At 37.4% G+C, this 24,708-nt stretch overlaps 1 protein-coding gene across 1 annotated transcript in view; it reads right to left on the bottom strand.

The window, feature by feature from the left end:
• The window catches only part of KPNA1 (karyopherin subunit alpha 1), a 52,141-nt gene that overhangs the window by 10,792 nt on the left and 16,641 nt on the right, over positions 1-24,708 (bottom strand). Inside the window, exons 5-11 of the mRNA XM_082491586.1 lie at positions 24,577-24,671; positions 22,073-22,204; positions 13,940-14,028; positions 12,027-12,126; positions 11,295-11,458; positions 10,043-10,121; positions 7,987-8,112 (exon numbers count right to left, since the gene is read on the bottom strand). Coding sequence (XP_082347712.1) covers positions 7,987-8,112; positions 10,043-10,121; positions 11,295-11,458; positions 12,027-12,126; positions 13,940-14,028; positions 22,073-22,204; positions 24,577-24,671 — 785 coding nt within the window. The remainder of the gene's footprint in view (positions 1-7,986; positions 8,113-10,042; positions 10,122-11,294; positions 11,459-12,026; positions 12,127-13,939; positions 14,029-22,072; positions 22,205-24,576; positions 24,672-24,708) is intronic.

Raw genomic sequence — 24,708 nt, 5'->3', positions numbered from 1 at the left:
TATAGGATCCAGGTGACATTTTATGATCCCTCCTTACTCACTCCTACCATATCCTCTGAAGATGGATCTACATATAGGGCAACATTGAATATTTACACTAGAACAAGAATAAAGATTTCCCCCCACCCTTTTTTTTATCCCTTTCCTGATGATTTCTAATATTCACATTGGTTTTCAGCTGCTACTACTAGGCACTCAGGTGGTATGTTCAAAATACATTAGAAATCTCTTTTCTGCATAATAGGTAATGTGGAACCCATCCTTTAATACGCTAAACTAACACAACTTTTTGCCCAACTACATCCATTCGCATTTGTTGGAACTCAATTGCATCTTGACTTGTAACTACAAGTCTTTCAGAAAACTGAAATTGAATTTTAATTGAAATCTGACTTTTCAGATTTAATTTGAAATTTAACTGAATTGTAATGGTTAGTCCTTCAGCAAATCAGGCTCTCACTTTTGAAGTGTCAACTTTTGTGTTTTGGTGGGGTTTTGTTGTTTTTTTTGTTGTTTTTTTTTGTTTGTTTTTTGTTTTTTTTTTTTTTTTTTAAATAGATGGCATCCTGGTGCTGTTGCACTCCAAGAGGGCTGCCTGTCTCTTGGAAACATCTCATCCTTCCTATTTATTTTAATCAAGCTTCTTCACTTTAAAGTATTTGATTTTTAAAGAGTGAAGCTAGATAAAAGTGAATTTTTAGAGTTTATATTACATCTGCATGGATCATAGAATGGTTTAGGTTGGAAAGGACCTTGAAGATCATCGAGTTCCAATCCCCCTGCCATGGGCAGGGACACCTCCCACTAGACCAGGTTGCCCAAGGCCACGTCCAGCCTGGCCTTGAACACCTCCAGGGATGGGGCCTCAACAACCTCTCTGGGCAACCTGTTCCAGTGCCTTACCACCCTCTGTGAAAGTGAAAAACTTCTTCCTAATGTTCACTCTGAACCTGCCCTCTTCCAGTTTAAAGCCATTACCCCTCATCCTATCGCTACATGCTTTTGTAAAAAGTCCTTCCCCAGCTCTTCTGTAGGCCCCCTTTAGGTACTGGAAGGCCGCAATAAGATCTCCCCGGAGCCTTCTCTTCTCCAGGCTGAACAGCCCCAACTCTTTCAGCCTCTCCTCATAGGAGAGGTGCTCCAGCCCTCGAATCATCCTCGTGGCTCTCCTCTGGACACACTCCAGAAGGTCCATGTCCTTTTAGTGTTGGGGACTCTAGAGCTGGATGCAGTACTCCAGGTGGGGTCTCACAAGAGTGGAATAGAGGGGTGGAATCACCTCCTTTGACCTGCTGGCCACAAATGGATGCTGAATCTGAATATGTTGTAGTCACTGTTAGGGAGCAGGTCTTCAGAAGTAGTACATTGAAATTAGTACTTTGAGCCGGTCAATACCAAGTGAATTTTCTTCTCCTTCTCTGGGTTCCCACAAATAAATCATTTATGGTATGCAAAAATACACAGATACATTTAGCATGCAAGTGTTGGCATCATTTATCTACATATGATTGATCACATAGTGTGAAAGCAACCAAGTATTACAGCATGACTATTTTTCTGCTCCTGCAAGACCTCTCATTACTTTTAACAAATTAAGATTACAGTCACCACCCTAGCTGGCAGCTGTGACTACAGCCCTACCACTATGATCTCCTCCCCCTGGCTGGAAATTTCAGTTCATAGAGGCTTCTCAGTTACTTGTGTTCCAGTTACCTGGTTTATTGATTCAATTTACAACTGCTTTTTAAATAACATAGCAAATATTTGTAAGCCAAAGCTACTTAACATGATGGCAGGAGTACAAAACCACTGCCATCTGAGAGTGAGGAAGAAAGCACTTCAGATCTCAGTTCTAATGGACTTTTATGTTGTTGACACAGACATCTAAGCCTATATACTCCAAACTATGTATAAAGCACACTCCCAGCCAGTTTACACAAGGTTGCTACTGCTGGCAAGAAGAACCTGCACTATAATGAACAGCACCTTGTTGAGGTGTCTCCAGCTTTTAGGGTTTGTCCTATTAAAAAAAAAAAAAAAAAAAAAAAAAGATAGCAACATACACCACTGACTGCTGAGGTCTTCAGGCAGAATAAAGGAACTAAAGGTATTCTAGCTCTGCTGCCCTCCATGTGGTATGATGTATGGGATTCACCACGAGTAGAAGCTGGAAAACAGGTTTTGTACTTAAACACAAGCTTAAACCTTAAAGAGATTAATCTTTGACTTTTGCAGGTCCTCAAACAAACATGACCTTGTCAGCAATGCCATATTTTGCTCCTAATTAAGACACTTTTTGAAGTCCTGCCACCACTAACAGCACATGAAGATTTTAGACCACTCATGCAAAATATGACATAAACCAAACACACTTTATATTTAAGTAATATGATACACAGTTTGCCTGTGTAAACCCCAACTTTGTGTGAATCATGTCATTCCTTTTCCGTGTCCCCAGTGTTACTGTGGTCTTTTTGGAGAAGAGCCTCTGACAATTCTTACATTGTATCTTTACACCAATTTGTAAACATTTATTAAATTCCAGAGTTTTTTAAAATTGACAGGCAATGTATCATTTGCTACACTTGCCCATGTCACATTTCAGCAAGGAAAGGAAACCCTAAAGGAGGAAAAACATGGCACAGGTCCTGTTGCTACCATGCCTATGTTTCCAGATGTTCTTGTTGGAATTTAAGGTATATTAAAAAGAAGTTATAAGTTTCTTAACCTGTCAACAGGAGAGAACTCCTATGATGTCTTCACTGTCAGATATGGAAGATTGTGTCTGATGTACTGCCTTTCATAGCTTTTCAACAGGTTGCGAAGTTAGACACAGAACATTTTCTGAGGTATGTGATAGCCTTTCATACCCTTCAGAAGGGTCGACAGTCAGGATTTAGCTTCAGTTGTGCAGTTCTCCTTCTGACTCCCAGGAAGATGTAGTTCCCCTTCTCCCTGACTGGGGAAGCTATCCACTGAAGTACAGCAAAGCTGTATACAAACTAGGAAATTAACAAACAAAAACTATACTTAGTGACAATCATGACTGCATCAGGATACACACATCCAACCCAAACCTTAAAAGCACAGAAATAAAGAGGGGAAAGACTGCTGTATTCCACCACACTTTTCTGTTGCCTAGGCACTGTTGATAACACACTCTGAAAGGCTTTCACTTCCACCTTTGGTGGGAAAAAAAAACAAACAAACCTCCTATGCTTTAACATTAGCTACAAAACAAAGTTCAGCAATTACTTTCACACATTTCATGCATGTTAACTTATATCACCTTAACACTAGATTTGTTTACTTGATTGTGTTTGAGTGCATATCTAATGGTGATAGGCTACTGTATTATCTTTCAGAAATGGCAGTGAAAGCCTTTGGAGTGTGCTACCAAACAGCATTGTAGGCAGTATGAAAGTGGAAATGAATATAGAAGTCCTTCCCTCTAACTTTGTATTTCTATACTTTAGAGTGGGTAGATGGAGGGAGTGTAACCCAATGCAATCTTAAACAACACTAAATATAGCTCTGTCTGTTAATATTGGTTAGGTAGAATACCTATTAGATTTACCAAAATATTTCATTTTCTTCTTGGTGTGCAAAGAGATTGCTAGATTACATCTTGAGCATTACCCAAAGTTTCCATAGTATTCTAACATCTCGACTGCTCCGGAGCAACAACACACTAGTTAGATCAGCTGGTAACTTGCAATAATGTGAATTACTATGCCTGGCAGACATTTAACTTTCAGGGAAAAAAGTATCATGTGCTGAAGTTACGCTTATCTGATTTCTGGCTAAAGACTGTGCATGTTCAAAATCCAGTTAGTATCATAGAGACCAGAATAGATTTGGCTACAGTCTATGATCTCTAGTAGGAACAATCCAGCAACTTGTATGGACTGAAGAGAAAGGAAAATAAATTATTTAGTTTAAAGCTGCATCGAGTATTTTGGAATTTCTTCTGTAATGAAGACCAATTCTCAAGACGTAGTATTTTAATTAATCACAGAGTGAAATTAATTTAGAGTAAGACAAAACCCACCTCAACTCACAGATGAAATAGGTTCATCCATGAACTCAGTTAAATCAGATATTCTTCCCAGATGGGCATTATCCTTTGTCCTCAGAGTTACCGAAAACAGACCAGGCTTTTATTCTCCATCTGAGCATATGACCATGTTCCAACTTCAGAAATTATTTTAAAGTGTTTTCCAGCTAGAATGTTTACAATGATTTTGACATTGAGTAGGAGTTGTCTGAAGTAGTACCTCAGAGAAGGAGTTTTCTCAGAAAAGCAGACATATCAGCTCTGGAGCGAAAAGGAGGGTTCATCACACCTTGTATCTCACATGACACTCTCTAGGTTGAGACTAGAAACTAAAGAATTAGAGCCTTTCTGGAATTTGTTACACATCTGTGATGAACTTGCCTTTCAACACAAGGTAGTAATTGCAATTACACCTGAAATTGCTAATTTTACTTCCAATAAACAATGGCCTCAAGATCTCCAATCAAGCATGTTGAAAACATTCCCCGATGTCCTTTACTTCACAACTTTCCTCTAACAGGCCCCCTTCTGCAGTTCCAAAAATCTAAGCCCCTTGATGGACATCATTTGCAATATGTCATAATTACCAGAATAATCTCCGGCTCAGAATCGGAAACACTATCTTTTAATCTCATTTTTATTACTGCCAACATAGATTAAATTGGGTATGCACTTAGGGCAGTCAGTGTTCAACTATGTGTGTGCTCGGAGTTTGAGGGCAGCTTAATTACTCCGAATGAGGCCTGAAGGATTCTTAAATGAACTATAGCTTTCACTTTTGAGAAGCTGCTTCTCACACTTTTTCCCTGGACTTGAGTAACTCATTAACATGCTTCCAACCTTTTCTGCAATATATCATAAGGCAGTTGGCTTTAAGCTGGATTCTTTTAAATCTACATGTATTTTGGCGATTTGGTTGATGCTGTGTTTTCTTCCTCATGCAAAAATCCCGAGAAAGAAAGCTTCTACCCATACAACCACAACAACTATTGTTTTATGCAGAGTTAAGGGTTGGGGTTTTTTTGTACTTCTAAAGAATCACCTGCTAGAAACAAAGGTGCAATAATTTCCCTCTCCCTGCCTTCCCACCTCATCTTTCCAAGGAACAAAGCAATTTTAATTTCTTCTCAGTAGAAAGGAGGCTGATCTAAACTGGTGATGACACCCCAAAACCTTTAAAAACTACGAAACACACACATGCATAGATGTATCCAGCAATTTTGTTTAGCTAGATTAGGCAAACTTTGTTTTAACAAAGGAGAGATTTTATCCTTACATGTTTTCAAATAAAGATGTGGCAACAGTTTAGAAGACAGAGGATTACCAAGGGTATAGCTTAGACTCTGCACCTAAAGCCTTTCTTTTACATGTCCGAGTAGTGGATACCAGGTATAAGAACACTGTGCAAACAAGGACAGGCACTTACTTCTTCACTTGACCAAGATGACATGGTACAGTGAATACTTATGTAGAAGTCAGAGAAGTGAATACACTACTGAAAGAGCTTCTGGTGCACAAGAATTGAAGTTAACTCTAGGACTCTTCACAACTGTATTTTCAGTAGATCAAGAATATGAAAACAGAGATCCTGAAGTTTTGAAAAAATGCTCTAAGAACAAACTTGAATTTCTATTGACACCTTTGATACTTATTTCTTTATGGAATTACTTGTATGGATATCTGATTTTCTCAAGCTCTTCTTTTTCTTAAGCCTGCAACATTCCTATATGATTGTGCATCCTGAAGCAACTGCCTGACAGACTTGGGAAAAAACACAAAGTTAAGAAAATGTATTGGGCTGGACTGTTCCCCAGAAAATACTCTTAGACTTCCCAAAAAAGCAGAAATGGTCTTCTAGAGAGAAAATACTGCCCCTCCGTTTCCGTGGTGGTAGTAGCCTGGATAGAGCAGCCAAAAGACTCCTCACTTCAAGTAAAGCAAAGGCAAACAAATTTTTACCTCAGTACGAGCAGTAGTAACTACTTTCTCTGCACTGCTAATTGCACAGCAACTGTAATTGCTGATGCAGAAAAAACAGTGGTACAGTTGCTGATTTTACACAGCACTTTGTTAGAAATTCAACTAATCCACAGATTAACACATAAGCCACAATAAAGGCAGAATCAAAATTCTGGGAGCTCTACCAAGGTTAGATTCAGTAACCATATCATTCTCTCTATCTGACAAAAACATGATCTTGGGTGGTAAAAGTAAAATCTTGACAGAGAAAGATGAAGCAAACACAACCGTAAGAGATTTCTTTGCTCACAGTTCCATTTCCATCTTAGTTATATCCTTACTTTCCACCTTCGTAAGTTCTGTTTTCTTGCCTACTCATTTCCTAATGTAAGCATCTCTGAAGTTAGATAAGCACTCACTCATAATCAGGAAGGAAGCTTAGCAGAGACTGAGTTATCTTCCACAAAAATATTAACTTTATTTCTTATACTTTCTGAGATGAAGACCTCATTCAAGGTATTAAGACTTTACGCTGCCCCTTCAGCAGCTGAATGTTCTTTGTAAGGGAGAATGTATAACCAAAAGATTGCAAGTGCCACCTGCAAAGGATATAATACACTTTTTCCTCAGGAAGAACATGCAGCTTTCCCCCCCCCAACCCCCCCCCCCAATCCCCTGAAAATCTTCTTCAAAAACAGAATTCCATCACTTGGGTGAAAAGGGTTAACCACTTCATGCTTGTTTTGATCATATTGAATGAATAAACCAGAGCCATCAGATACAAGACTAGGAAGTGTCAAGCTGCCTTCCAAGGAAAATGATATGGAAGAAAAGAAGTACTCCTTGGCCACTTTTGCCAACGTATTATGTGATTTAGCTTACTTTCTGTGGGAACGTGCATTGCTTCTGCCTGGTTACCAATGAGTGACACAAATATTTCTAATGCTTAATATTTCTGCTATTTATTTCTGTTCCTCAAAGCATAGATATCTCCAACTGAGCTTCCAACCATCCTCTTCAATCTCTGAAAATACTCTCTGTATCCAGTGAGGGAGAAGAGCACTGAGAAACGTAACTTCAGAAGAATTAAATTTACATGAGGAGACTTTCAGTCAACTGCCTTGATGGGAACCTTGCATATTTATCAGGTTTCACTATAATCTGTCTTCCTCTGAGGAAGAGACAGTCAATCTCTCATTTATACCATCTAGAGACAAGTCCTGGCACTTCTTCCTGATGGCTGACACTTAAGTCCAGACTCAGAACAAAGATGTGGTCTTTTGGAGGCCTAATTGTAAAGACTGACACAAGAGAGCGAGACTTTCATTTGCTTCTGTGTACTATCACTTAACATGAAGAGATTACAAAATTTGCTATAATCAGGAAGGATGAATCCCAACACAATCTGTTAGATGCCCTCCATTATTGTTCAGTTTAATAAAAAGCAATTTTAGATTTGGCTAAACATAACTGCTTGTATCAGGAATTCTAGGAAAATATAAACAGGAATAAAGAAAGTATTTCACAATGTAGGTGTCCATATCTGGTGGCGAAATTAAGAAACTGGTGAAGTTATTTGATTCTCAAAGTTTTTGGCTTACTCCTTTCTTTAAGAATTTTTGTATCTTAGTGATTGTCAAAGGCACGAAGCAAATTATTTAAAACAAGGTCGTCTTGAATTTAGCTTCATTTTGTCATTCTCCAGCATGACCGCCTCTTCCCCACTTATAATGTATAGATGTTTATAAAATTAAATAATTTTCATTTGAATTTGAGAGATGACTGGGCCACTGAAATATTCTAATTATACACAGAGCCTATAATATATTTCTGCTTATATGTAATTATATATCTGTGACTGTGTATACACACAAATAGGCATTTTATACACACAAAAAAATTGTGTTGTCTGATGTTTATTTCTTCTAGCCTGCAAGACAACGATTATTGACCGTAGCTGAAAAGGTTACCTGGATCTGGGCTCTGTTTCCAGCTGTTATGTTAGATATTGTCCAGCATGCTTCCTTTTTGATAGATTCTTTTGGGCTGCTTAGCAAGTGCAGTAAACTCTGCAGGGCTGAACAATTCAGAATTACCTGAATACAAAAAAAAAAAAAAAAAAAACAAACAAACAAACCACAACTTAGAGGAAGTTTAGAATAAAGAATCACAGGAACATGTAATACAATGTCTAAAAAAAAAAATAAATCTATAAATCATATCCCATGAGATGATCCCAAAAAGTCAAGGAAAAAAAAAACAAACAACAAAAACTCAAAACAAAAAAAAAGAGCAAGAACTAAGACATAAATGTTTGTATTTTATATGCAGGAAAGCTAATGAGCAAAACAACTGAGTAATGCAGATAAGAGATCATGCCTTCATCACGATTTCAGTGTGACCTGAACGCAAAAAAATACTAAGCCCATTACAACCAAACAAAATAAGATGACAAGATTTTCCTGTATTCTTCTTTTTTATATTTTTGTATACTTGGAAGCTTCAACTACTTATGCTTTCTGCATCAGCTAGCACAGTGTGGGAGACTGTTGCCAGTGTTGCCTCCAATGATATTATGAATGGGCAATTGTTATTTAAAAAGTTGATAAAAATTGCAACTGTACAGAGTAGAAATGTTGCCAAAAAAAATCTGTATTTCCAAAATAAAGATTTTAAGTGCTTAAAGTAAAAGAGAAAATGCCCCAGAACGGGTATGCTACAAGACAGAATACTTGACTATAATGTTTGATAGCGAAGGGCTTTTTGACCCTCTGAAAGGGCATAACAAGATTCAAATGAAAATTGAATTATTTTGAATGAAAAATTGAAGTGTGGGTTCTTTTTAATTGCAACTTCTTACAAGTAAATAAAAATTTGGAACAGCCTTCTAAGCAGCATGGTAGTTTTGCCTTGTATGGCAAAAGCAGGCACCTTAGAAAGACAGTGTGGTACAGAATTTTATGAGAAATTTTTTAGTCTGTTTGTGGAGGTCAAAAGGATGAGAGAGTCAAACTGAATCATGGTGATGACTTCTGATCTTGGAATCTAAATTCCCTTGCTCATATCTCTTTCCCTCTCTCTGACTCCGCACAAACTCCCAAAACTTTCCATTCCAAATTAAGATTAAAAAAAGCAAAGGTTATGGTTCAGGATTTTATCAGATATCTACTGGGACAAGAAAGATTTATTTTTTCCTCGCACATACTGTCTATAGTTTGGCCATCTCCAAGCACTGGCAGTTGTTGACTGTTGGAAATAACATACAAAGCAAAAGCAGGTTTGTGCTGTGAAGCTGTACAGAGAAGTTTTCAGGCAACTATCTTGTATGTTGCTCGACTGTCAAAGCCAAGCTCTTCCTTCTCCCTCGCACACCTGATAAAGGATTTTTATGTGTTTTCTAGACTCCTTTTTAGCAGACAGCACAATCTGCAGGCAGCACTATCAAAGTATTGTACTTCAGCAGTTCTCTAGAATTTTAGGGATGCTTATGGTATGCTCTTAAAAAAAGTGTGCAACAAAAAAGTTTAACCATTTTCTTGAATTGAAATCTAAGATTTATGCCGTATTTAATGACCCGCATTACATGCAATTTAGTGATCCTTTGTGTTTTTATTTTTAATGAAACTATGAAATCACAAGATGCACTTCATTCTTATGACTGATCTGCAAAACAAAAGCCACTGAGAAAATACAAGAAAGTCTATGCAATTCAGCTACAGAAAACAGTGTAACAATAAAAAAAAAAAAAAAATCACATTAACCACCTCCAGCGCTAGTGATAAGATATTCAGTGTCCCGCTGCTGCTAACTCATCTTTGTCTCTAATTTAATTGGCACAGAACTACAGAATTCCAAATGATACATTTACACAAAACAAAAAAATAAGCACTGAAAGAAGCCTCAAGGTTAGGAACCTGGATTTTAACTTTGGCATAATTTACACGGAGGAAGTCTTTTAATGCTTTGAATACCACAACTAACAGAAAGATGAACTGCAGTACACCACAAGAGAAAGTCAATCCATACCTGGGTCTGGATATCATCTCCTGTGACGATGTTCCCAACAGCTCGTAAGGCAGGAGATACAACTTTGTAGTCATTGTGCCTAAAATTACCAAGGAAAGCATTAACAATCCCAAAGCACCTCCACCTTTACATCCACAAGGAAGGAGTATCTATCAGCCAGGGGAAAACTTCCCTGCTAAACCTGACAACTCTATTTGAATCAAAACACTCTTTGCTTTTAAACTAATGGTAAGTCTTTCTAGGTTTTCTAAATATTTAGGCCTGCAGATATCATTCAGCAGCATAAAAATAAAATACAAGATTAAAAGAACACTTAAATAAAAGTACTTCAGAGTACAGGCATCATTGAGAGGGAAAAATAATCAGCTTTGGCTATGAAACACACTTTACGTAGCACGCACAAAGGCAGAGAATGAGACAGAAGAACACTGATAGAAGCTGCGTGTTTAACTCAACTATGGCCCCATACAGCTGTTTGATCATCTTCCGTCATCATATGTATCGCCCCCCTGCACTGCATCCCCCTCCATCTTCATTGTTAAATCAGGATTGGAACAAGAAGGATAAAAGAATTTTTTTCTCAATTGAAAACACTTAGGTAATATATTCTATTCGTTAATCCAGCATCAAATTTGCTTTAATTTTAAACACTTTAACGGTCTTTTTTTTATTTACATTGCTGAAAAACATTATTTCTTGTTTTTAGGTAACTCCATGGTCCACGTCCTTCTTTTAGACCTGAAAAAATGGCTCTGAACAAGGCCAGTCTCCCCGACTCCAACTCCCACAGCTACAATTTACTGACCAAAGTGTGCATATACTCTTCTACAGTGAGGGTTCAGGAAATTATTTACATTTCAAGTCGCTGTTACTGTCAATTCTACTAAGTTTTACTATTTCTTACACTTCTATCTTTGATATCTTCTGGAAATTCAATTGGTAGGTAATTATAACATGGACCTCAATGGCATAGGGAAAATTCCAGTATATATTATCAATTTTACAAAATTGCAGCTGTTAGGTGCAGGAAAAAATCTCTTAATAGCAAAACTAGCACTAGGAAAGTTCCATTGTTTCTGTTATACACGACAAATAGAGAAGACTGAACACAAACAGGTGAAATTAAAACCCAAATCTTGCTTTCTTGGAAATTACTACATTTCAAGGCATATATAATTAAACTTCCTATTGCTGGAACCTTGATTTTAGGGAAAAGAGCGGATAGTACATTAGCTCACAACAAATTTCTTACATCAGCAATTCCACAAGTCTTCTGCATACTCCTGCATCAATCACAGCCTGGATTTTATCATTGGGGCCATCAGACAAATAGGACAAAGCCCAGCAGGCATCAGCTAATACATCTGTATCATTGACAAAGAGCAGCCAGGAAAGCACACTAAGACAAGGTGAAACCTGTAAGACATTAAGAAGAGATAAATACGCTGTGCAATTAAAAGGGCCAGAAGATCTATCAACACATCAGTTAATTTTCTATGTGATGTTACAGGATTAGGCACTGGCATCTCAAGGTTCAATACTCAAGAAAGTTTCAGACCTAGTTAGCACTTCTGTGCAGGGCTGTAGCTACACAAGTATAGAGAAGCAAGTCAGCAGAAAAGTACTATGAGAATTCTTCAGCCTCTACGGTACAATGTCTGGCAACTTAAACTCATACTTGTCCACTAATATGTGCCATACTTTGCACTACAGCAGTAAAGATGTACAGAGTTTTGTTCTGCTGTGAGATGGCCATCTCCCAGTACAGGAACAATAACAAAAAGCTAGGAGGCAACAATATTAAAACAGTCTTTGTGTCTGCCCAAATGACTAAATAGATCCAAAAACTTCATCTGCAAAAAGCCCATACGTTGTTTCAGAGAATTTCTGAACTATTTCTGCTATTTAGTTTAAGTTTCACCACCCTTATTGCTTATTTGGACACCACCACCTCACAACACATGTCCTTTCAAATATCTTTTACCTTGGCAAAATCAGGAGGAGGATTTTTCCCTCTGCAGAGGTTGGACAGAGCCCATACAGCATTTCGGGTCATAGTGAGACGGTTCTGTTTTGAAAGTAATCTAAAAAAAACCAACAAAAAAAATCCAAGCTTTGGTTTTTAAAAATCCAAGCCAGGCAACCATATAGGGTGAACTGCATGAATCATTAAAATAAACTCAGACCTACATTTTAACATACAACAGGGCAAAATATGCTAGATTTTTTTTCTATAAAAATACATCCTGAGGAAAATGATGCTTGATGGATGGGTGCCACACGTGTGAGACACATAAATCCGAGTATTGACAAGAACAATAACCATTACACTGAAAATGTGTTAATTGCTTAGATACTGATGTGGCAGATTAACAGTTAAAAGGCGCAGGAGCTGTGACAAAATTATTCTAAGTAGAAGAATGTGCAGGTAGTTTTGGAGAGTACTCTCTTCACTGAACTACATTTTTATGTCAGTCTCAGGCTATCGGCCCCACTTTTACATTTTTGTATGTTAACTAGTGAAGGAGAACAAAACATCCTCAGAAAACGCATATAACCAGGTTTAGGGTTTCCCTAACATTCAAGACCATCACATATCTCACCGCAAGCACCATTTACAGACTTTCTGTGCACACTGGCTCCACTCCTGGAATACAAGAGCCTTGCACACTGGGTTCTTGTTAGAATACAATTCTACAAACCACCCCAAAGCAGTCGCTTCCTGCAGTTGTTAAGGGGTGGCATCCATACACCAACTGCAGGGGCCAGCTTCTGCTCAGTAAGACACAGGAAGCCCAACGATATGATGAACTGCAATACACCTTCATGAAATCTGTATACCAAAACTGCCCTCTCACATTAGGACTATCACACTGACCAAAACTGCATCAGCCACTGGTATCCTGTGAGTCCCCTTACGCGAGATCAATCCTAGCGCTGACAAAGATGTCTGTGGAGTTGGTTAATTAAGTCAAACAAGCGTGAAGCCTCTAAACAAGGCATTGTCCTGACATTTTAGGAATGACCAGTCATAGTATTCTTTGGCCTAAGAGGAGTGCAGGAAGGCAAGACCTAGTTTTTCCACAACTATAACAACTCAGTTTCTTTTTCTTGTAGCCATCCCACACTGTACCAATGTCTTTATAAGAGTACTGGAAAACTCCACTGCTGCAAACGGCTTGCAAAGGACAGAGACTCAGTAATCCTAATTTGTTTCAGCAATAATATGGTCCTTCAGCAGAGGACCATCAAAATAGTTAGCAGACTAGAGAAATAACACGCAACAGGAGGGTTAGAGACCTGGTTATGTTCAGCCTCAGAAAGAGACTGTGTAAAGGGAGACCTAACTGCTGCCTACAAGTTTAACAGGTGGACACAGAAAAGAGGAAGCCAGATCCTTCTCAAAGATGCATAGTGACAGGACAAGAGGCAACTGTCACAAGGTAGAACATGGAGAATTCTGATTAGGTATCAGAACATTGTTTTTCACCACGCCATGGTCAAACATTGCAACAGGTTGCCCCAAGTGGTTATGGAATCTACCTTTGATGTTCCAAATTTGACAGATTAAGTAACTGAGCAATCTAATCTGATCTCACCTGCTATGAAGAGAGGGTTTGACTAGATGACCTCCAGAGGTGCCTTTCAACTTAAATTATTCTATGACTCTATAAGCCCAGACATCCACCCACTCTGTAGATAAAATAGTTCCGGCTTAGCTGCTCCGAAACACGTTTCCATTTTAGCTCCATTACAAAATGTAGTTCAGGAGCCCTCATTAGGTCTGATTAGTCCACAATAAAAAAAAAAAGTTATTAACATTCAAGGCAGAAAACAAACTTCAGTTTTATTAAACACTCGAGCAAAATTCTGGAAAACATATTAAAACAGACTTACTGCAATAAAGGGGGCAGGATATTACAGTCCAATACATAGTCTCTGCACATAGTGCTGTCTCCAGCTATGTTGCCAAGAGCCCATACTGCCTGCAATGAAAAACAGAATAGTAATTGCTTTCATTCTCACAATTTAATCACTTCAGTCTATGTATTAGAGTGGGAGATACTGTTTTCACTGTTAGATCCTGGACAATATACAAAAGGGGAATGCATTCTGGTTTGAGTATTACACGTACACACCCAAGCTCATTATATGATTCAGGAATATTTACACAGATCTAAAAGGAATACCGAAACAGCCAACATGTATGTATCCAAAGACTTTGCAGGCAGACATAACCTTGCCCTGTCTACAACATAAGAGATGAGCTTATCTTCTTGGGCTTAGTAACACAGTAATTCTATACTCTTCCTGGTTTAGAGTTGGTTCAAGTCCAGATGGTTCATAGCACAGGTCAAGCAAGTCTGCATCTACCCAAAAACATTTCTGTAGAACAGCCCATATTAGTATTTCCTAAGATGCCATAAAAGCATGCGTTGTTTATGCAGTCATATTAAGAATGATGACACCAAGATAGATGAAAACGGGACGCTAAATGCAAGATAAACCAATATTCAGAATTAAAGAGTTCAGATGGGCATTGGCATGTATTCTTTAACAGAAAACTATACTGATAGAGCCGGTATTGCCTATTAGACATATGCATGATAAAATGCAAGACAGGTATCTTCTCCCTTGGACGTCAGTACTACTGTAACCCTTCATTTTGAGAATAAAAGACCCAAAATACCAGAAGATAATTAAAGAAGCATGAAATCCATCTTCTGTAATACGATAAGAATAAAAGATTTGATTTGTTTTGACTTATATGTTTGGGTCAAGTGGTGTTTTTGATATTACTGTCCACTAGTATGAAAGCTATAACTGAAGAAAATTAAAAAGTCTATACAAAGTAAAAAAGTCATTTTATTAATTCCACGTGATTTACAGACAACATTTTGTCACACAAAAGAGTGCATGAAACTCTTTAATTTGCTCTTAAGTTAGCAGAGGGCTAAATGTTGTATCAAATAGATACCTGTATCTGCTTACTTGGTAAGACTCATACAATGTGTACGCAATACTGGAAATACTTCCAATACTGCACACAGAGGACAAAAGCAATCCTATTTATCATGGACAGTAGCTGAATGTCCTCCCTAAACTTCTCCTCAGTTGAAGACTATTTATTTTCAGTAAAACGCATAACAGTGCGTATATATTTTCAGTTGGAGAAATAGTTAAGTTCCCCATACAAAAATAAACATATTTTTCTCTCTGTATCTCTACTTGAAGTAAATTACTCATCTAAAAAATTCACAGAATAAGGCAAATTAGTTACCTAAAGGAAAGGAAATTCTCAGGTGATATGAAATAGGCTTATTTATTCATTATCAATATGAAGTCAATTGATTTGTTACATTAGATTTCTACTGTGGTATGTTTTTAAAAGGTGGCAAAAAACATGTTATTTTAAAAAAAACATCCTTTAAAAATCTCCTCCAATCACTCTAGAGGGCCCAAAACACAAGCAAATATCTGCAAAATGAATACAGCTAAAACCAGATAACAAGATGTATATACAAAATGTAAATACAGAGGTCAGCTTGCCAGACACAAAATAAAAACTCTCCTCCCCTGTACCAATATTACCAATAACACCATAAATAGATCAATCAGATCAAAAATCCCTAAACTACAAGTTGTTAAGAGACTAGGAGACTTTTCTGGAGAAAGATTAGTTTATTTTGTTCTGCTACTGTTTTCCAGGTTCCTGCTGTCAGCCACAGCCAGAGAGACAGCACCAGACTATATTGACCTTTGCTGTGAAACAGCGCAGCAATTATTATTCTGTGGTGTCCCCCTTAAATTGATCTACATCAAGAAAATGTATCTTTCATTCTTATTATTTTACAACTGTTGTGAAAACAGTTTGCCTGAAATAAAAGTATAGCTTTGGGTCTGGCAGCCTCATGGACTCAAGACTGAGAAGGTGGCTATTGGAAAAATTTAGCTTAAGAGAACATATGCCAGCTCCTTTAAAATGTAATTTGTATTAGAACTGTAAGATGCCATGCTCATTGCTCACTGCAAGCCTTGTATTTCTGCAGCAATGAAAAGGGCAGGAAAGAATCAAATATTTCATCCAGTCCTAAATAAACTTGTGGACCATTTAAAAACATTTAGGGGGGAAAAGTTCAAATTTGTAATGATTTCCTTTTATTGAACACCTGGGTAACTTTGTACGAAGACACGATTTCCTTGTCTGGACATCCTTACACATATTAAAACACCCCTGGAAGCTGGATTTCACTTGTCTGTGGACTTTGTTTCTGCCATTATAGTAATATCTATTTTTAGGGTTGACAACAGTGATAATCACTTAATCCAGGAATCCATTCTGACCCTGAATGACAGACTGGCTTTGCAACAGCAAATCTCACATCAAAAAGTCTGACCAGAGAAGTCAAATAGCATCTCGACAGCTTTCCCACTCTTGATTTTTCACTGCAAGAGAAGCCTGGCTGAGTAGTCTCGTATCACAGGACGTGGTAAGCAAGGATATTGCAAGAAATCCTTGTGATGCTAATGACTGATAGCACACAAGATGCAGAGAAATTTAAGTATCTTTGAAAAATATGCATACGTTCATTCAACAAGGAAGATGTCTTTCCTTAAGGAATTATTTCAGCTCTTCAGATAAGTGAGGAATGTAAGTCAAAGCTCATTGAAATTCTTCTTGTCAGACACTGCTATAAATACAAAGCTTCATCATGGCTCTCACAAAGGACACGTGAACAATGACATGTGTCTTCAGAGTTTGTCTGAATAATGTTCAATGATTTCCAATGCTTCTTTTGTGCACTCTTTAAGATGCAAATGGCTTGCTTGCCATAACATTTTAGCTTCATTCTACACATCCCATATATTTTTATCTTCTTTTCTGGATAGTTGCAGAGGTAAAAGGATATTTAATTCCAGTAAATTTCTGAGTTTATTAAATCAAAAAAAAATTGACTTTAAGAAAATTTCAATGTTTTCCAATATCCACATGCAGACTTGAAGATGAAAAGAACCTCTAATTTTAAGATTTGTAGTACAACTTTTTAACAAACATCTTGGGTAGCAAAGTTGTGGGTAAACCGAAAATGCAAATGCTGCCTTGTTAATTGACAGCATCTGTTTTTATACACCTGTATAAATATCAATTTTATTGCTAATAGTGAAGTAGGGATTGCTGCAGGTCTCCAGTTTATTTTACTCGTTATTAAACCCCAGTGTTTTTTCCTGCAGTGCTGGACAACTTCAGTAGTCAGTAACAGTAAAGTACCAGTTTTCTTGAGTACTGCTGAGCCATATGGTGCCTTCTGTGAATAATCCATGTGCTTTCTGACAACCCTCCACTTTCCCCTGGATTCTGAAGGCTCTCAGCCATTATTTCATTAGGCCTTTGGATACTTAAACCAAGTGCTAAACCAACCACCAACAGTGCATAGAGTCTGTGCCTCTTGGTGGAGAAGAAATATTATGAAGTGAGCATCACTGCTTCCTCTATTTTTGGCTGCCGACTTGGGAAATGGATTTAATGCTGGGATGAAGACGGAAGATTAGCTTGCATACAAGTGTGATTGGATTAGTGGACACACGGAAGGATACAGGAAGGGTAAATTCCTAGGACATGACTTCTACTATGCCCTGATACAGGAAACACCTTTCTTTCAGTGGCTGGGGTGATCATAGTTCCTTTCTCACATCTCATCCACGCAAACAGAGAAAGTAGCTCATACTCATGCCTCAACTGTTTTTCCTGAATTCGATTACTAAGACCCAGTTAGCAGGACTGCTGATGTAAAAGCCAAGCAGAACTTGGGACACCAGACTCACAAGTCACCTCTGCCAAACAAATGATGGTTACCAACAGGAATAAAAAATACAACCAGACATGGAAAAATACTGAGGGAAAACACACCTTGGTTGCTTTAGGTGAAAACACAAATGTTCCCAAAGAACAACAGGGCAGCCACCGGCTGTCCAGCAGAGCACAATGACACATATATGTCACTGAGAAAATCTCAGCTGTTTCAGGGAATGTAATGCCTTGTGTGGTTTTTCAAGGAAATTCAACATTTATCAGGAAACCCAAGTTGAGATCCGAGTTTTAAATACTTCAGCAAGGGCACTCAAGAGAGAACTGCAGCTAGAACACCACTGAAGCTAGATCAATCTTAAGCATGTCTAAAGGGCTTTGACGGAGTCCTTCAATATAAATAATTTCAGTCTGGCGTATCTAAGTTCCTAGATGTCTTTTTGGAAAAAAAAAAAATTGTAATAAGTGGAAGAAGGCTATGACATATGCCACTGATTAAATCTAAAAAACAGTACACCAAAACCAGAAACAAACAAAACAGATGTAGCCGAAGAGGTTTTCATGAATAATAGAGATGTAGCTTCTGTCATAAATTCAGTTTCTTTGGTGGGAAGAATGGATGCCAAATGGTTTGACCAGTGATCACAGGGAATATCTGAGAAAGACTGATACACAATCCAAATAATGAAAGAGAAGAGTTAAAGGATGGCAGGGTAATTAAACATCAGCCTCTGTAGCTTAATGGGAAACAGATCTTGTAAAAAGACACAAAATATAGTTTCATTAAAATACACGTTGTTTAATAAACATAGTTACAGAGATTCTCTCACACAGACTTCTATAAAACCATTGATTTAGGATCACACTAGAAACTGACATATGTAAAAGAAACAGTGCAACATATTAGATTAACACTGGCTTAATAAATATGAAGAATAACTGTTGGGAAAATCATGATCAGATAAGGTAAACCAGTATCTGTTCCTGAGCCACTGCCAAGGGAAGTTTGAAATAAAAGACAAGTTCAACAGTGTAAGTCTGTAAGACTTACTTATTGTAAGACAAAAACAGTGGATAATGATTAGCCAGTAAGTCAAATTAAAATAATATTAAAAATTATATTTTCAAGTTTATGCTATGATAAATATCCAAAATTATATTATCACTTACATTTCTTTCTACAGAATTACTATCCCACTTAGCACAAAGAATAGCTTACTAAACACAGCCTTCTATGTTTCTTTTTCTCTTCATCCTTTACTATATGGTTGTAGGGCTAACTTCTGGCCCATTTGTCCTGAAAATGCAGTCCTCCTATTTGCTGTATTTTTCTGTATTTTTGTAATTTGTTACAAATGTAGCAAGAGTTGCTTGCAAATAATAACCTTCATAGTACTACTGTAAGAGAAGAACCACCATTTTACAGGGGAGAAAATTAAGGCCAAATATCTTCCAGTTTCAGAAATCCAGCCTAAGAAGCCCAGATCTGCTCAAAACACAGACCTAACTACAAAAGTCACTTGTGAAAGCGCTGAGTCGTCCTCAACTACAAAACGAAATGCAAATATTTCCCATTGAGCCTTCAAAAACCACAGAACTAGTATCTACTTACTGAAAACTGATATAAGCAAACCATACAGCATCAGACACTAAGCAGTAGATACATTTATCTCAGAAAGCTGCAATTGCCTTAATCATAAGAATCTCTTCCCTTTTCTCTCCTTCATTCGCTACAACGTGTTCCAACTCTAACAAACAGGGCCACAGTGTGACAAATAAAAGCCTCCTTTGCTACCTGCTGATTTGTGACGAGGGCAACAATCAGTACATATACTAAATGAGATGAGTCATCCAGAAAAATACTATGCAATTGTGTACTAATGTCATCCTGTAATGCAGAAGTACAAGAGCTTACATTTAAGTGCTTAATGCTTTTAATTTTTGTTTTAGTAGATAGTATGGCAAAGTGTTTGGGTTTTTTTAAAGCTGTTGGAAGAAACGGAGTTTCTTTCATGCTGGCCTGCATTAAACCCAAAGTCAGCTATGAGCAGGGCTGCAACCTCCAGACCTGCAGCACAGAAACCCACCATGAAAAAGTGTAGGTGATACTTCGCAGTAGTGCTTTTTCCTTCTCTACTACAGCTTACTACAGAGCAATTTGTAACTGGTATTTAGAGACTTACTGGTAACAAAGGGACCATAGATTCAGCACCTGAATTGCACAAAAAAATATTTTGCAGCAGTTATAACCCACTCTGCCTGCCTGCAATCTGAATTTTAACTTGTCAGCAGTTTATCAGGAGGCAGAGGGGGAGGAAGACAGATAAACTACTTAACTGTGGCCCCTAAGCTCTTCTGTTAATTCACACACCTTAAGGCTGAAGGCTGCATAACTCATTCTAAACAGGTTCGCTCTTCCTACCTGCTCTCTGAAAATCAGCAGCGACGATAACAATAACCTAACAAAAATAACAAGTTAGGTCTTGCACAGATGATCATTAGAAGGAAAAAAAAAATGGTGTAGCCCTTACCACACTCAATGCACCAATCATACTGCAGGAACTGCACTGTATAAGTGATGGCTGAATTTGGAAAGTAATGCCACCAGTTTCAACCCAAAAAAACCCACAAACTCTAAAAAGCATTACATAGCTAAGTCTGGATAGATTTTCACATGAGCAGAACATGGCATCTATCTGCCATTTTGGCAAGCTCCCTATCACATTTCTAAAGCTAAAGAAAGCTAAAAAAAAAGGACAACACCCACCCCCTACCCTTATTTCCTCTAATATAATTTTCTCAAGCATCTGAATTAATTCCTCTAAAAAAAAAAAAAAAAAAAACCCAAACTTTTCCAAAATAATTCAGCCAGAGATAGGCCATTGAAAATGGGAAGTTGCAGAGTGGAAGAACTAGAAAGCTATAAGCAACTGAAAAAAAAAATAATCTGTTTGTCTTGTGGAAAATGTTAGGCAACCTTAAGTACAGGTGGTACATTCTGAGCCAGCTATAAAAGAGAAAGGCAAGTTACACAAAGCAATCCAATGCTTATGCGTTGGGACTCCTCCAATCATGCATCTCAATACAGCCAAATGCAAGGTCAGACATCTAGGAACAGAGAATAGAGGTCACACTTACAGGACGGAGAACTGAACCCTGGAAGTCAGTGACTCTGAAAAGAACAATGGATCATATTGGATAATCAGCTTAACCTGAGCTCACAGCCAGCTTCTGTGGCAGAGTCCACAAAGACATCTTGGTTATTTACACACCAAAGTACCAAGTAGAAATGAAAATGAGGTACTATCTTTGCAAACAGCATTGCTGGAACAGTGCTACTGGAATATCCAATGCTTGTAATTTCACCACCACAAAAAGATATTGAAACAAAGAAGCGTTCAGAGAACAGTCACCAAAAAACAAACCAACCACCACAGAAATACCCTCATAATGAGAATTCAGAGCTTAATTTCATTTGCTCAAGGAAAGCTTAAGCTATGGTCTGTAAGTAGCACAGGAAAAAACACAGAACTTACTAATTGAGTAGACGACAAAACAAATGCAAATACCTGGACCCAAAGCTAGTCAAATTTATACAGTAAAGGTACATACTTTCAAGTAAGGATTAACTGAAAAATCTATTTGTTAACATGATTAGCCTAAATCTTCAAAGCAAGATTATATGTCTGAAATACATCCTTGTTCAAACACAAAGGTACGGACCTCATGCAGAAATTACCGAGTCAAACGTTTGGTCTGTGCTTTACACTGATCCCTTTGGGCCTTAAAGAATATTCATCTACTCTGTAAGGAACGTAGAGAATAAACCGTAATTTCCACTCATGCTTTATCTTCAGGAGAAACAAGCATGAACTTTCCATCTCTCAAACAATTTTTTAAACAAGGCTTCAAGTTCCTCAATACACAGAGAAATATTCACCCAGTAGACATCAAAATGCATTACCACATTGGCTATGGTCAAGTATATCATTTCCAGAAAAAGAAAAATACAGTACTTGCTTAGACATCTTAACACATACTAGGTAGAAAGGGACTGTTGTACAAAACTGTCAAACACTACACTTCCTCTAAAGGCTTTCTTACAGGATAGCCTTGTTCCTTTCTGTGAAAAGAAAACAAAAACAAAACAAAGAAAAAACCCACCAACCCCACAATCCACCACATATACACACAAAAAGTACACCACCATTCTTAATCTTTACCTGTTCCTGTACATCTTCAAACTCTGAACTAAGCAGCTCTATGAAGATGGGGACGGCTCCTGCTTGGATCACTATTCGAGTCTGAAGGGAATTTCCCGAGGCAATATTTGTCAGCACCCACGCGGCTTCAAACTGGAAAACCAAATACAAAAGAAAGTTTACTAGGAGCCTTCTTTGCCACAACAAAAATGAAGACTAAATGTATTTTAAAGACAGAAAGAATTGGTGTAGGGAAAGCATGAGATACTACTAATTAACATAGACAATTTGCAAAGTAAGAATCGGAATCATAAAAGTTATTGATATCACTCAAAATCAAAATTTGCAGAAGTTCCTTATGAGAACAAGATCAGGTTGGCTGTGGCTTTTCAAGTATTATTTTTTCCTATGCAATTATATTACCTTTGGTCTGGTTTACTGCCTTACCTTACTGAGAACCTGTACAGAAAAAATTATTCTTTCCACAAGACATCTGATACCTGCATTCACTGAATCAGCAATGATATTCCTGAAGATGCATGAAGAGATACTGTTTGACAAAACTTTTTGGATATAAAGCAAATAAAAGCCATTAAAAAAAACAACCGAACAAATAAAAAACCACAAACACTCCAAAATAAAAAAAAAGGAAAGGCAATTAAAACAAAAAAAAAAATCCAAACAAAAAAAACTTTTGTGATCACAAACTGGTAGAACTCTGCAACTACAGCAAAGTACTTCTCTCCAACTCTCGCGATCGGCATTGCTGCCAAGAGTTATTAGTGTACAGTGTTTTTATTCAAGACTTGAAGAAAACTGAGGTCTTGAATCAACACTACACATCTTTTGATTTAACTTCTTTTGTAATTTATTTTTCTTTTAATCTCATTGTGCAAAAGCATTACGTTTTTAAGCTGAAATGCAAATTTTAACACTTTCCAACAAAGAACTCAGAAAATATAGATTCTAGAAATCTAGACTTTCGTAGATTTCTGCATGCTTTTCAGTCCAAAAATTATTACACTACACTAGGGAAAAAAAAAAAAAAAAGCCTATGATATAAATCCAGAACTTAGAGAAGAAAAAGACTGCTAAACGTTGAAAAAGCAAAAATCAAGGAACAATAACAATGGAAAGTTGCATGCTATAAATGACCAATTTTGACATTAGTAATGAATTTTATTACACTGATGTTGATCCAGCCGTATTCCAGTGAAAATCCTGATATACATTCTAAGACTAGCTATCTCTGAACAGCAGCAAGGAATTATATTTCGGATATTATCATAAAAGTAACTCCTGCTAAACAGACACACAGAATCCTGCAATGGGCCTGAAATAAGAACTCAAATATTAAGCCTATCTTGTAAGGCATTTAATATTTAAGTGTTAATAATTAAGACTTCAGTTTTAAAAATACAATTAATCCTGGCCTGCTGACCAACTAAAGGAGAAATTATCTTCTAGTAAGATGTGATCAGAATAAAAGATTCCAAAATACATTGTTGTATAAAGAGTATGGGCTGCAATAAAGCAGAAACACACAATGTCAAAACTGCAAGACACATCATAAATGAACTAGAAGCAAAACGTTCAGGAGAGAGCTTAAGGCCAACATAAAATGTACTTGCTTTCCTGTAATTTTACTTTCTCTGAAGTGAGTATCCAGGGTTTTGTGATACAGTGTAGCAGGATGATTAGTCATCTTTCAACTACAGAGATTTCTTACTCATATTTTAGAACTCGCCCTTTGGCTTCCTAATGGACACCACCAGGTTGAACTATTCACAACTCAGACTCACATTCTCACCAGTCATATGCCCGAAATAGAGAAGAAACACTGTATAAACAGATTAATCAAATTTCAGACCAAATAGCAGGTACTTCTCCTTGCTCAAACCTGTACTTTAACTATTTGTAAAGTAAGTTTTGATTATGAGCTAATCATAAGATCTCCCCATCTTTTGTGGAATAAAGTTCTGTTAAAACTGAGCTCTTCCCAACATCTGACTAGAATCAAGGGAGAATTAGATGATGCCCTTGTGTGAGCACCACTTAACATTTCAGATGGTGTAAGTTACAGAAAGGTTAGCTGAGTGGCAGTTTATCTCCTCCCTCTCCACCATGGAGATCTGATGCTCTAGGATGTACAGACTAAGGAACAGCCGCATGCAAATGGCAAAGGAGAGAAAACCAAAATACTTTATGATAATTAAAGTTAATTAACAGGAAGAAATCTCATCCAAAGGATGATCTTGGTGTCCATGTCCATTTGGTATTGCTCTTTTTTAAGACTTCTCTCTCCATCACAGAAAGATTTTGCACGAGACAAATTTACTTGTTTGCGTATGATTTAAGTGATCATGGAGAAGGGGGGAGCTTTTTTAAGTCTTGAAATCACTTGAGGAAATACAAAAAGAGAGGAAGCACAGCTAATGAAGCAAACCACTGATTTTTTTCTACCTAATTTGCATCACCAAATGCCTTCATAATATAGGAAAATAGATACATTTATACTTGTATACCTGTAATGTACAGTTTTCTTTTCGTTTGAGGAACTCCACAAACCTGGCCACAACTCCTGGTGTGCTTATGACTTCATCTATTGGGGGATTTGGTTCTATTTAAAATAAAAACCAAAGTTAGAGACATTCATT

The sequence above is a fragment of the Vanellus vanellus genome, assembly GCF_965231255.1.
Source record: "Vanellus vanellus genome assembly, chromosome: 1".
NCBI lineage: Eukaryota > Metazoa > Chordata > Aves > Charadriiformes > Charadriidae > Vanellus > Vanellus vanellus.
The sequence above is the reverse complement of the archived record's forward strand: the minus strand, read 5'-3'. Positions and strand labels throughout refer to the sequence as shown.